Below are 12274 nucleotides of genomic sequence, written 5' to 3'. Positions count from 1 at the left end.
GAAGGTTTGTTCGGACAAAGAGCATGGCTCTCTCTCGCCCGGTGGGCTCTCCCCGTCAGGGGTATGCCCCTGCGGCTACTGCCGTGGGTCGAGAACGCCGATTAGACAAAGATAGATTTCATTCTTTATGAGATTAACCCTAGGTCCGTTAAAATGAATTTATACTATCTTCAAATTGGAGTTAGTCAAATTTTAAGCTCAAAGACAGGCTAGGAGATGCAGAACTCGGTGCAGGAGAGAGGAGCTATTTTTAGGGCGTCGTCATCTCCATTCTTTAGGCCAGCCTGTTCTATTAAACAGAATTCGGATTTTGGAACAAGGAGAACTGATCACTCGACTTTTCCACCAAACAGCATTTTAGACCTCTAGCCTCTTACCCTTTTTTACTATATTTTTGAGTTTCCAATCGAGAGAACTTCGAGACTGAATAATTTTTGTTCTATTGAGTGGAAATTATTGTTAGTTGTTCGAACAATTGAAACTTGTAATTCTCTTTCTTGCTTATTCATTAAATTTCTACTTTATAATAATTTAATTTCGATTAATGATTATTTTGATCTTATGCTTTAAATCTCTTTTGTTTCTCTATCATAGTCATGCTTTAAACCGTTCAGTTCTTTTTTAAACGATGACAGCTTTAATCCTTGACATCAGGGAGTGTCAAAATCTGGTTCGAAACCGTTAACTTAAGCTCAGCGAGTGTGAATGTACGCTAGTGGAAATAAACGAGTTCCCGCGGTCTTAACAAAGACAGCTAAACTATTCCGAGCGGATAACAAAAGCAACATTCTTAATAGGAAAGGAGAGCCGCTGAAACGGCCGTGATCGAGGAGATCCTGGGTCTCGACAAAATAGTTACTCAACCCTCGGATTTCTTTGATTTCAGCGGGACTGGCGTCCGGAAATGACGGAATTAATCTAACAATAGATTAGTTACCTGAACAGCGGTTAGACTCGGAACGAATATTCTTTCCGTACCGTCTTAAACCAATTCTCGTCTCCCCTACAGACTGCGTTACTGCAGAGGGGCTAAAGTACAGAATTTTACGCTTTAAATGGAGAGCCGGTCACTTACATCAGATTGACACATTTTAAGAACATACACATTTAAGTAAAACGGTAAATGGAATGCACTTGTATAGCACTTTATCTACACCACATGGTGCCCAAAACGATTTACAATGCCTCACATTCACCCACACATTCATACACCAATGGGGAGGCTGCTGCTATGCAAGACGCTGCCAAATCCACATTGGGAGTAAATTGGTTTGGTTCAGTGTCTTATCTTTATCTTCTTGTCTTGTCTTGGACACTTTGACATGGTCACCAGGGTTCAGGTTCAATCCCACAACCTTAGAGTTGAGAAGCGAACATTCTATCACTGAGCCATGCCACCCCTCTGCAACATACATAAAACTGTCCACAGAACGGTATCTTACTACTCCATACTTTCTCCCGCTATTGGCAAAACAAATTGCTCTCAAGAACATCAAGATTGATTGCAGATCAACACTTCACTGAATTGGGCTACATGGCCCCTCAGTAAGAAGCTTGGTGAGAAATCCGTGTGATTGCAATTCGAAGAACAAAACAACCAATCACCTTGCTCTTTGCAAGATGTCTTCAAGTGACAGGCGCATTAATGAAAAAGAAAAAGGATCGGCTCAGAAATTGTTGGGACCACAGTTACCAGGTAAACAAGTCAAACATTGTCATAACATAATCTGCGGCACCTGCAACGTGTCAAACAAGTGTACATGTCTACCTGTTTGCAAATGAACATGAATGATTCAGAAGTCTGGGAGAAATTGAACTCTTTGGCATCATAAATACGCTCAGAAAAATGCTGACTGTGACCCAAAAACATCACCAAATGAATTAAAATTGAACGAAGTTTTATTTTAGTTGGCTGAAGAAACAGAGTGACTACTCCATGAGAGGGGCTGATCGGAGGGGTCATGTACCAAAGAATCTAAAACGACAAACTTTCAGTGACAAAGTTGTTGGTCACCTCCCTGACAAAGGCCCTTTAACCTCGATTGCTCAGTTTGAACTGGCAAACAGCTCGAGGAAGAGTTTTGTAGTTCCATTCTTCCAATATGATGGACAAAGGCACTGTGGTCATTGGAAATTTAAAAGAAGTACCGTAATTTTCGGACTATAAGTAGCGGGTTTTTTTCATAGTTTGGGTGGGGGGTCGACTTATACTCAGGAGGGACTTATATATGTTTTTTTCCCACAAATTTTTACTTGATCATTAACACATCACTTACAAGTATAGTTGACCACTTCACATGTTATTTTTAGTATAGTTGATCACTTCACATGCTTTTATATCTTTATCTTGAACATATTCAAAACATAAAAAAGAGAAAAAATCAAATAAAGCAATTAACACTTTAAAGCGCCATATCCAAGTCCATTGTCTGCTGTATGCACACTTGCTCCATTTTTGCTCCTCTTATATTTATTATGTTATTTGTTTATTTATTATTTATTCATCACTTATTTATTCATTGTTTGTGCCTTCTTGTTTTTTTGTGTTGTTTACTTGTATGCATATTGTATGCACGGTCTTGTCACCGTGGGATAGTGGAAACGTAATTTCGATCTCTTTGTGTGTCTTGGCATATGAAGAAATTGACAATAAAGCAGACTTTGACTGATGAAACAACCAAATAAACAAAACAAAAAACTACATCTGAAAAAAAAAATATTTTCAGACGAAACTGCATGAAGGCGCTCTAAATGGGAAGGTGTTGGAATAATTTTAAGTGAAGCTTTGGCCTGCCAGACCTGGAGGCCTCGCCTTTACGAGTTTATCTTTCCTTTTATCTAGGTTCTTCCTTTTTAGTGATAGGGATGTCTTTTGATCCCTGTCAGCCATTTGTATCCTTCCTGTCCTTATGTTGTCTGTGTGTTTTGGTTCCCGTAAGAGGCCTTCACTAACAATGAGCAGGGCTTATTTGCATAGGTGACATGTTCTTTGTTTGATTCACAGGAACTTCATTCCTTTTCATTTAGATGTAGGTTTGGTTCATAGATTGTAGTTTATCAGACCTGTTTTTCTTTGTTAAGGGTTACATACAGTTAGAAGTAGTTGCATAAAAGTTATCCCATATTTACTCAATGTTTGTTTAAGGAACTGCATACCGGTTACCTCACGTTTGCTTAATGTGTGTTGAAGTGTTTAGGACAAGTTACTTATTATTATTCTTATGTGTTAATTACCAAGTAGACAAAGTTAGCAAAGGTCTAGTTGCATTTGTTCCACAGCAAAGCGGCAATCAACGTGCTTCAGGGTATTTGACCACAGTCGAGAAGGAGTCAGCAAACTGAGGGAAGACGGCTGGGGACGGCCTCTGCGGGGGTTCAAGAGCCAACAACGAAGTGCTAATTCACACCACACTACATTCTTTTGCTAATCAGCGTTGCTGCAGACACAATTCCCCCTCCCTTTAGTGTAGCAACGCCTCTGTAACCAGGGCAACCATAACATTAAAAAGAGGGGCACGTGGAGTAAGGACTCAGAACTGATGGAGGTTGTAACTGAGATTGCTTTCTCTATCGTTCTCCTCGCGAGTAAACCTGTTCTGGTTGTCTTCTCCTCTTCATTCCAGCGAGTGATTTAATGTCTAATCGTATTTAGACCCAACAGAAGGGCTTAAGAAAAATGGCACCAAAAACAAACTCATATTTTGCAGGTAACAAACTTCAAGTTGTAAAATATGCAGCCGAAAACAGTAATCGAGCAGCAGAAAGAATGTTTGGTGAACCGTGATGTACCAAAGCATTACTGTAATTTGAATTTCAAGTGACGACAGTACTTACGCATCATTAGCGGCTTTGTTTCTAAGTGACACGGAGGACACAGAGATTGAAGGAATTAAGGATTTGGAGTGACATAGAAGGTTTGAAAAACTATTATGGCTTTTACGGACGCCCCTTCCTACTCTACTGAGCTCTCGTTTACCTCCATGGATCGAAGTCAGGGGCCGGCGCTCGGCCGGGTGGCTGTCCGCGGACGGTGCATGGGGCTCAGACATGGCTTTTACGCACGCCCGGTCCTATTGTATGGAGCTCTCTTCCACATCGGTGGCTGGAAGTCCACGCCGCCACACGCTTGGAAGTTTGTTTTGTTAAATAAAGAGCCGTTTACCAAACCCACATCTTTCCTTGTACTTTGTTAACGCTACAATATAGTTATATAGTAGATCTGTGGAATAACGACGAGGCTGACGTCAGGACGCACGCGCGGCGTTGTTGACAAAGGACGAGGAATTTGATCGATGGATTTCATGATTTAAAGTGCACAGATGGTTTGATAATATTGCTTATATAATAGTTATTTGAAATATAATTTATATATAGTTATAAGGGCCTGTGGAATATTTTAAATTGCAAGCGCCGTCAGCTGCGCGCACCCATTGTTGACAAAGAACGATCGATGGATTTAATGAATTGGAGTGACACCGATGGTTTTATAGACATGTTATTTATGTAATAGTTGTCTTAAATAACTCTATTTGTTACGTCACGCCCGTTCTCAGCTCTTTGTTTGTGTTTGTCACGTTAGCATACCTATCGTTTAGCCTGTTGTTGCTCGTTCATGACTGTTCTTGGTGTGGGATTTTGTCGAATAAATTGCCCCCCAAAATGCGACTTCTACTCCGGAGCAACTTATATATGTTTTTTTCACTTTTTGGGGCTTTTTATGGCTGGTGCGACTTAAACTCCGGAGCGACTTATAGTCCAAAAATTACGATATAAACCTTTCATAGCCCATTTTGTGCATTGAGAGAATTCTCTTATCGAGGTTCACAGACATTTTCTTTGACTTCATGCTTAATTTGTGCTCTGACATGCTGTCAATGGTTGAACCTTTACAGCAGGGGTGTCAAACTCATTTTGGTCTGGGGGCCGCATACAACTTAATTGGATCTCAAGGGGGCCAGACCAGTAAACTCATTCCAAAATTACATAGAACTAACAATAAGTCCACTTTTTTTGTTTGTATTAGTGCAAAGAAGAAGACATAAATTATAAAAATTTTTATATGAAATGAATTGTCCCTTTTACTAAATATATTATGAACAACCTAAGAGTTTTTAAGAAAAGTATGTGCAATTTCAACACTTTTACTCACTTTAACATTTATTCAAGTGCATTATGCACAAAAAATGATCATTGTACAATGTTGTCAGTCAAAGTCTCGTCAACTCCACGAATGAATATGGCCAGTTGAGCAACGTCCGTAATATCAGTACTCTCATCAATTGCAATGGAAAATGCCAGAAATGACTCCCCTTTGCGTTTCAGTTGGCTGTCCAAGTCTGCCGATAGTTCTGAAATCCTGTCTGCCACGGTATTTCTCGTCAAGCTAATATTGGCAAACGCTTGTCGCTTCTCAGGACACACGATTTCGGCAGCCTTCAGCATACAGTTTTTGACGAACTCCCCGTCACAGTACGGCTTTGACGTTGGTGCTATTTGGCTAGCAATTACGTAGCTGGTCTTCACCGTAGCATCACTGACCTCTCGGCTCCGGATGAAAACAGATTGCCGTTTCCTCAGACCCACCAGCATTTCATTTACCTTTTGTTTTCTCAGTTCTCCGTGCAAGCTGTTGTATTTTTCTCCATGCTCAGTTTCATAGTGGCGCCGAATATTGTATTCCTTAAGCACCGAAACTTGCTGCATGCACACGGGTTTCCCATGTTTCCCGTGAACATATAGGAAGAGGTCCATTTTTCTTGAAAAATCCGACACTCTGTGTCCACTTTTCTCTTTTTTGACAAAGACACTTCACTGAAGAGGGTGCCAGTGTCAACAGAAATAGCGGGTACAGCGATAGAACTGACTAAAACAGCGCCCCCTGCGGACAATATAGGAACTGCAAATTTTAATGAAAACTAAGTTTATTTTTCTTTAATAATGCAGATTTAACCTGCGGGCCAGACTGAACCCACCGGCGGGCCGGTTCCGGCCCGCGGGCCGTACGTTTGACACCCCTGCTTTACAGTGTATATACAGTTGAGTACCACTGCAAACCACGTTGAATGAACAAATTTAGCACAGATGGGCTCTTAAAATGAAGAAACATCTCAGTTATGGATACAGGGTTTATCTAAGCTTCATTGCAAAGCCTGTGTATATTTGAGACAATCAAAGATTCCAAAAAGCAAAAGTCATTTTGAGGTATTGTGTAGAATTTTCAAAGAGGGATTCATGTTCGAATAAAATGTGGAATTATGTGCAAGTGTGCAAGTCAATTGAGTTTTGCTGAACGATAAAATTTCCCTCAATCATAAGTTAATTCAAGTTTATTTTTCCCCTCTAAGTCCGTGGGTTTGAACTGTTAAGACGTGCAGACGGTTGAAAGTAGAGATGATGCAATACCTGTGCTGTTTGAATTCCGATCTGACCTAGGACACAGTCATCCTGGTTTATGAATTCATCATGAAAAAACAAGGGGGAAATACCAAGCTGGAGAGAAAACAAAACAGCAAAGAGGCCATTTCTAATACATGTATGATTATTATTTAAACATTTTTTGCAAAGTACAATGTAATGGAACCTACCTCTTTGAAGAGGCGTCTCCCTGGTATCGATATCGCGGTAAAGCTGACTCTCGTACCACTTTTCCGAACCCTTTGGACAATATCCTCATGTTCCATGCACTCTACTGGTTCTCCGTTGACCGCCAGCAGCAGATCTCCAGCTATCATTCCTGCCTCTTCTGCTGGACTCCCCTTGTCCACCTCCCTAAGAACATGAACTGAGCCATATAGACAATTCATTTTTTTAGAACATAAAAAAAATGGTTTCTTTGTGAAAGATTGGAGTCAACATTGTTTTGACTGAACAGCTATTATTTCAGATAGCAATGAAAATCCACAACTGTTGCACAGCTATTTACAAACCCCACCACCAAATGGGCTTCAATAACATGAGACCATGGGTAAATATATATATTGACCCTGAATATATATGATGTATTTAGAGAGATGTAAAATAAAACTTGTCACACATGAATATTTCCTATGATCAAAAAAACTTAAATAGGAGTCAAAAACAATACAAGTAAACAAACTGATGCTATTTAGAAAATGCTATTTTAAATTATTTATTATTAAGGGAGAAAACAAATCAAACCCTCATGGCCCTAAGTGAACAAGTGATTGTCCCTTAAACTTGTTGGGTGATAACAGCTGAAATCAAGAATTTTCTATTACTGGCAATAAATCTTTCTATATCTTTGGAGATACAGTGGAGCCTCGGTTTTCGACCACAATCCGTTCCAGAAGGCTGTTCGAGAAGTGAATAGTTCGAATTCCGAATCATGTTTTCCCATTACAAATAATGGAGAAAAAAAATTAATCCGTTCCAAGCCAAACAAAACGCTTTTTTAAAAGCATTTTTTCATTATTTTACACCTTAAACTGCATAAATAAGTGAGTAGCCAATGTATAAATAAATAATATAAATAATAAACTGAATTAATAGAGTAGGCTAGGCTGGGGAATGTATTGCCGTATCTGTGGCAACTCGCTTGTGTGTTTCACTCTAATAGTAAAAGATATCTTTTTAAACTGTGAGGGGAAGAAAAGCACATCAAAACATTTTTTTATTTTTACCAATGAAAGACAATATTTCAAAGATCATGTGAAAGTAAACAGCAAAAACGTTTTCTTAATTTCAACAAACAATAACATAAAAAAGCAGAAATTCTAAGGAAAGATAACGTACAGTATACATACTGTATCAAAGTCCATGTGCAGCAAAAACAGCAAAAACATTTTCTCTCTTAATTTAAAAAAAATGCAGAAATTCTAATGAGATAAAGTATACGTACTGTATCAACGTTTGTGTGGATCGAGCTTATTGTCGATTTTGCCATGCAAAACTCCAGCGCAAACTCTGACACGCACACCAGACTCATATTTTGCGGTTAATTCTTTTTCAAATTTAACCGTTTTGCACACTACTTTCCTCTTTTCGCCATGATCAGCTTTACTGCTCCCACTTGCTTCCGTTGGAGGCATGATTAGAGTTGATGCAATCCTCAGAGTAACGAAAATGTAATAACGAATGGAGTCAGTTGGCATGCGGGTCCTCTCGGCTCATCTCGCGAGGTTCGACAACCGAAATTTCGTCCGACATTCGAAACAAAAAATTCTCGAATTTTTTGTTCAAATACCGATTTGTTCGAGAACTGGGACGTTCGCAAACCGAGGCGCCACTGTATCTAAATATATTTTAAAGAAATTCACTTGCTGATGTTTTTTTTTTTTTTTCTGTCATTATGCAGATACCAAATGCGCTTTAGCGTGAGGTCGCAAACTGAGTGGCAAACAGGATTATCTGGTAATTCATGGTTTCATTAATCACTGCAAGTCATCCAAAGCCTGTCGAAGTAAAGCAGCCCCGGACTATCACACTACTTCTCCACACAATGTTATTCAGATGTGTTTTGCTAAAAAAAATGAGCCATCATTCTGCTCTTGGGTTCATTTCTGTAGGCTGGCAACTCCTCGCAAAGTTCCCTACTGTTCTATGTTTTCTCAGTGTATGGATAATGGCCCTCACCTTGATTTGTTGATGTCCTAAAGCTTGGCAATGACTGTAACCATTTCCAGACTAATTGATGCCAGCCACTTTTTCATCTGTTCTTGCAAGTTTTTTTTGCATCTTGTCAATTAGTTGAAGCTTTTTGCAATCTTATGACAGATGAATTTTTTTAAAACAGGTTGTATTTAAGGGAGTTCCTGATTGAATAAGTAATCAGACATGGGTGTGGTCATAGAAAATTAATCGATAGATAGGATTAACCACAGTAAATTCATGATTTAATAAGTTGGGCTAATACATTTTCACACAAGGTGAGGTAGGCTGGATAGGAGTAAAGATCAAATTGTTCTTTGTCCAAGGACATACCGAGATGGGGCTATTTTTATTCCATTTTTTCAAATGACTCCTGTTATTCCCGTGATGAATGTCTTACCTGTTCGTTGTATATCGAGAAGCTTCTCTTGCCTCAGCAGGAAACCATATCCATCAGGTCCTTTAACCAGATGCATTGTCTTTGCTGAGTATGGAAGATTATAGTCGACTGCCAGCACAGGTAAGATGGGCATTTTCCTCCTGATGTAGCAAGACTCGCTTTCACCATCAATAACCAACACAGTCACAGAGTCTGCACTCTTCTTCAACTGAGAAACAAAACACACTGAAGGACTTATCATACAGTAAATACTAAGAGAAAATAATTTCTTACTGATTTGTTGATGAAGTTGTGTGTGAGATTGGATGTCCTGACACCATTTATCCAGACCAGTCTGTCCCCACTTCTGACTCCAGCTTTCTCTGCTGGACCACCAGTTCCGATGCTCAGTATGCAGTGTCGTTTTAGAACTGCAGACACATTAAACCTCCACATTATTTCAAAGTACGTACGTTTGTACCGAACCAGCCAATCAGTGTGACTTCTGCTGTTGCCTCTGAAAGACCAGTTCAGATATGCGTTATCGCGAATTTACACAAATTTCAGGTGTGTTCGGCCATCCACGGGGGGGAGAATAGCATACCAGCTCTGCCGAACCCCTGAAGCCGACTCACCGAACCCCTAGGTTTCGATTGAACCCAGGTTAAGAACCACTGCTCTTGAGTATGTCCGCATATGCTAGTGTGGGACGTCCTCTTGACCGATGTCCATGTATAGGTTCCCATAGCACCAGTTAGCTGGCTGGCAGCTCTCGATGCCTTCGGCAATGTCCTGCTAGTCTCATTCTCCTCACAGCAATCTTGTCGCTCACCCTAGGTATTCCCTCGTACAGGATTTTGTTGGTTACATATTTGGTAGAGACGATATATCAGGCAGCCGATTGTGCAGCAGAGCAAGGTTGCAGAACTCCAGAAAGTCGTCGTCGAGATCACAGTTCCTCAGGACTTCTGGTGGTATGTCATTCGGACCAGTGCTTTTTCCCACTCTTACTATAGATTTTGCCCTGACCAACTCTCCGAGTGTGAAGGGACCATCGTTGATGTACAGGTTTTGGAGAACTGATGGTATTTTTTTCTTCCTTAGCTGCTTCTGCTGTTTCTCCCAGTAGCTGGTCCAGGTTGTCACCCTCTCCTCTGGGCTGTGTCCCTCCACCTGTCCCTCCTTGGTCCTCTTCCTTTGAAGGCCAGGGTCATTTGTGAAAGCTTTCCAGTTACTATATCGGATGTTGGGACCTTGTTTGGGGACCCTGAGGCTCAGGTGAACTCTCATTGAGACCATGCGGTGGTCTGACCCCTCAGAACTAAAAGTGCTCAGCGTTCATGATGGAGTTCCTCCACTTCTTCCTCACTAGTATGTAATCTAGCTGCCGTAGCCTTCCTGAGGGTCGGTCTCGGAAGGGCCACCTCTTTCTTGTTCTCTTCCGGAAGATGGTATTTGCCGCCAGTAGCTTGTGTTCTGTGAGGAAGGCAGTGAGGTAGGTGCTGCAGCGGTTGGTAGAGTCATGGTAGGGGAAGGGTGCGTCCTCAGATCCTAGCCTTGCATAGAAGTCCCCGAGGATTGCCAGGAGCTTGTGGCTGGGATATCACAGACCGCTCTTACAAGGTCCTCAAAGAACTTTTGTACCATGTCAGATGGCGCCACGTTGGTGGGTTAGTACACGACTATGACTGTTACTGATTTGCTGGGAATCGTTCTTCCACGTAGATGCAGTGATGAACGTGCATCTCTCGACTGCGATAGAGTATCACGCCGGTCATCAGTATGCACTCTCCTGTGTTCTTGGACCCTCAGGATCTCCACACCCTGTTCCTCAGCACAGTGTGCAAGTTCTATTTACCTTGCCTCTTCTATCGCTGTGCATGCATTGAAGGTTCCCACAATAAATGGTCTCCGACAGCGCATGAGTGCATTGGATGGGGTGCTGTGTGGCTTCATGGGGGCACTGCAGGGGTCTTGGTGGTGGAGAGGCTGTGTTCCGACAGGAGGAGGCTTACACACTCGGCTCCTCTTTTCACCCCAACTAGGAGGGCAAGCAGGTGTCAGTAGCTAAAGGCAGAGAGTAGCAAGCAGGAGCACCATGTAACATGCAACATGCACTAACTACAAGCACTTCTACGCAATACCGCACTGACGGGTCACACGCACGCAAGCGCACACAGATTTAATGGTTTGTGGTTTTTATGTATGCTTATAGTATTTATATACCGTATTGGCCCAAGTACAAAACGACCCTGCTTATAAGACGACCCCCTCCTTTTCAAGACTCAAGTTTGAAAAAAGACTTTTTGAATCCCAAATTAAATTTTTATACAGAAAATGATTACATCTGAAATAAATCATTAAAACAATATATTCGAGAGAAAAAGCATGTTATTTTGCCTCATTCAAATCATACAAAAACTGTCTATCACATCTTAATATCTGAACATTTAAATATGTAAACTAAAGTACAATCACATATGTAAATGAATAGCTTCTGGTTTTTGAAATGTAAATAAACCAATCTACTGTGATTAAACAACAAAATTGCAATAACTAATTTAACCATCAAAGTGAAGTTTAACTGTAACTGTAGTCTTGAAAGAAATCTGAATGAGGAAAAACATTGCAATAAAATAATGCAAACTGCTACCGCTATTGTTGGGGAGCCTGAGGACTGTATAGGGGGTTGGCTCGGATGGTTATTCTCTTTTCGCCCCTGGGTGTCGGTCAGAACACAGGAGGGAAGACGTGGTTCAGTTTTGATTGCTTTACTGAATTATTGGCAAAAAAGTAACAGGAACTGAGGCTCATAGGGGCATACAAGCAAACTGGCAAAAGGGTATAGGCAAACGTTTGGTCGTAAGGATGTGAGAGCAGGTGTGTAGTGTAGTGAGTCTTTTGGTGTGTGAATGTGATTCTTGTGTGTGTGATTATTGTATGAAGGGTGTGTGGGGTGTGTGTGTGGGGGGGTGGTGCGTGCGTGCGCGCGTGCGTGTGTGGTTCTGCAAGAGACAGAAATACAGCACGTAAGTCAACGGTCAACTTCTGACGTCACACAACACTAGTAGTGTTGCACACATTACATAACTAACTGCGCGTAACGGTTCCGCTATACTAAATAACCATAAATGAAATACTTCGGCAACACACCAAACATAAGTCATCGAGAAGACAAAATACATTTGCTGGCGACTGTTAGTCACTGTGCCACTGTGTAATGGCTGTAGTCATGCGTGTACGATGCGAGGCAAACTTAAAGTAGCGCGCCGGAGCTGTCAATCAAAC

General features: G+C 41.1%; 1 protein-coding gene across 4 annotated transcripts in view; it reads right to left on the bottom strand.

The window, feature by feature from the left end:
* Positions 1-12274, bottom strand: part of LOC148394824 (Na(+)/H(+) exchange regulatory cofactor NHE-RF4-like) — a 49526-nt gene that overhangs the window by 8444 nt on the left and 28808 nt on the right. For all 4 annotated transcript variants that reach the window (XR_015859664.1, XR_015859663.1, XR_015859662.1 and 1 more), the window contains exons 8-11: positions 9281-9417; positions 9008-9215; positions 6585-6781; positions 6403-6489 (exon numbers count right to left, since the gene is read on the bottom strand). Coding sequence is in view for 1 of the 4 variants with exons in the window: in XM_088381970.1 (XP_088238096.1) it covers positions 6403-6489; positions 6585-6781; positions 9008-9215; positions 9281-9417 (629 nt within the window). In the remaining 3 variants the exon portion in view is untranslated. The remainder of the gene's footprint in view (positions 1-6402; positions 6490-6584; positions 6782-9007; positions 9216-9280; positions 9418-12274) is intronic.

Source organism: Syngnathus floridae, chromosome 7 (assembly GCF_059516105.1).
Source record: "Syngnathus floridae isolate MCC-2025c chromosome 7, RoL_Sflo_1.0, whole genome shotgun sequence".
NCBI classification, from domain to species: domain Eukaryota; kingdom Metazoa; phylum Chordata; class Actinopteri; order Syngnathiformes; family Syngnathidae; genus Syngnathus; species Syngnathus floridae.
The sequence above is the reverse complement of the archived record's forward strand: the minus strand, read 5'-3'. Positions and strand labels throughout refer to the sequence as shown.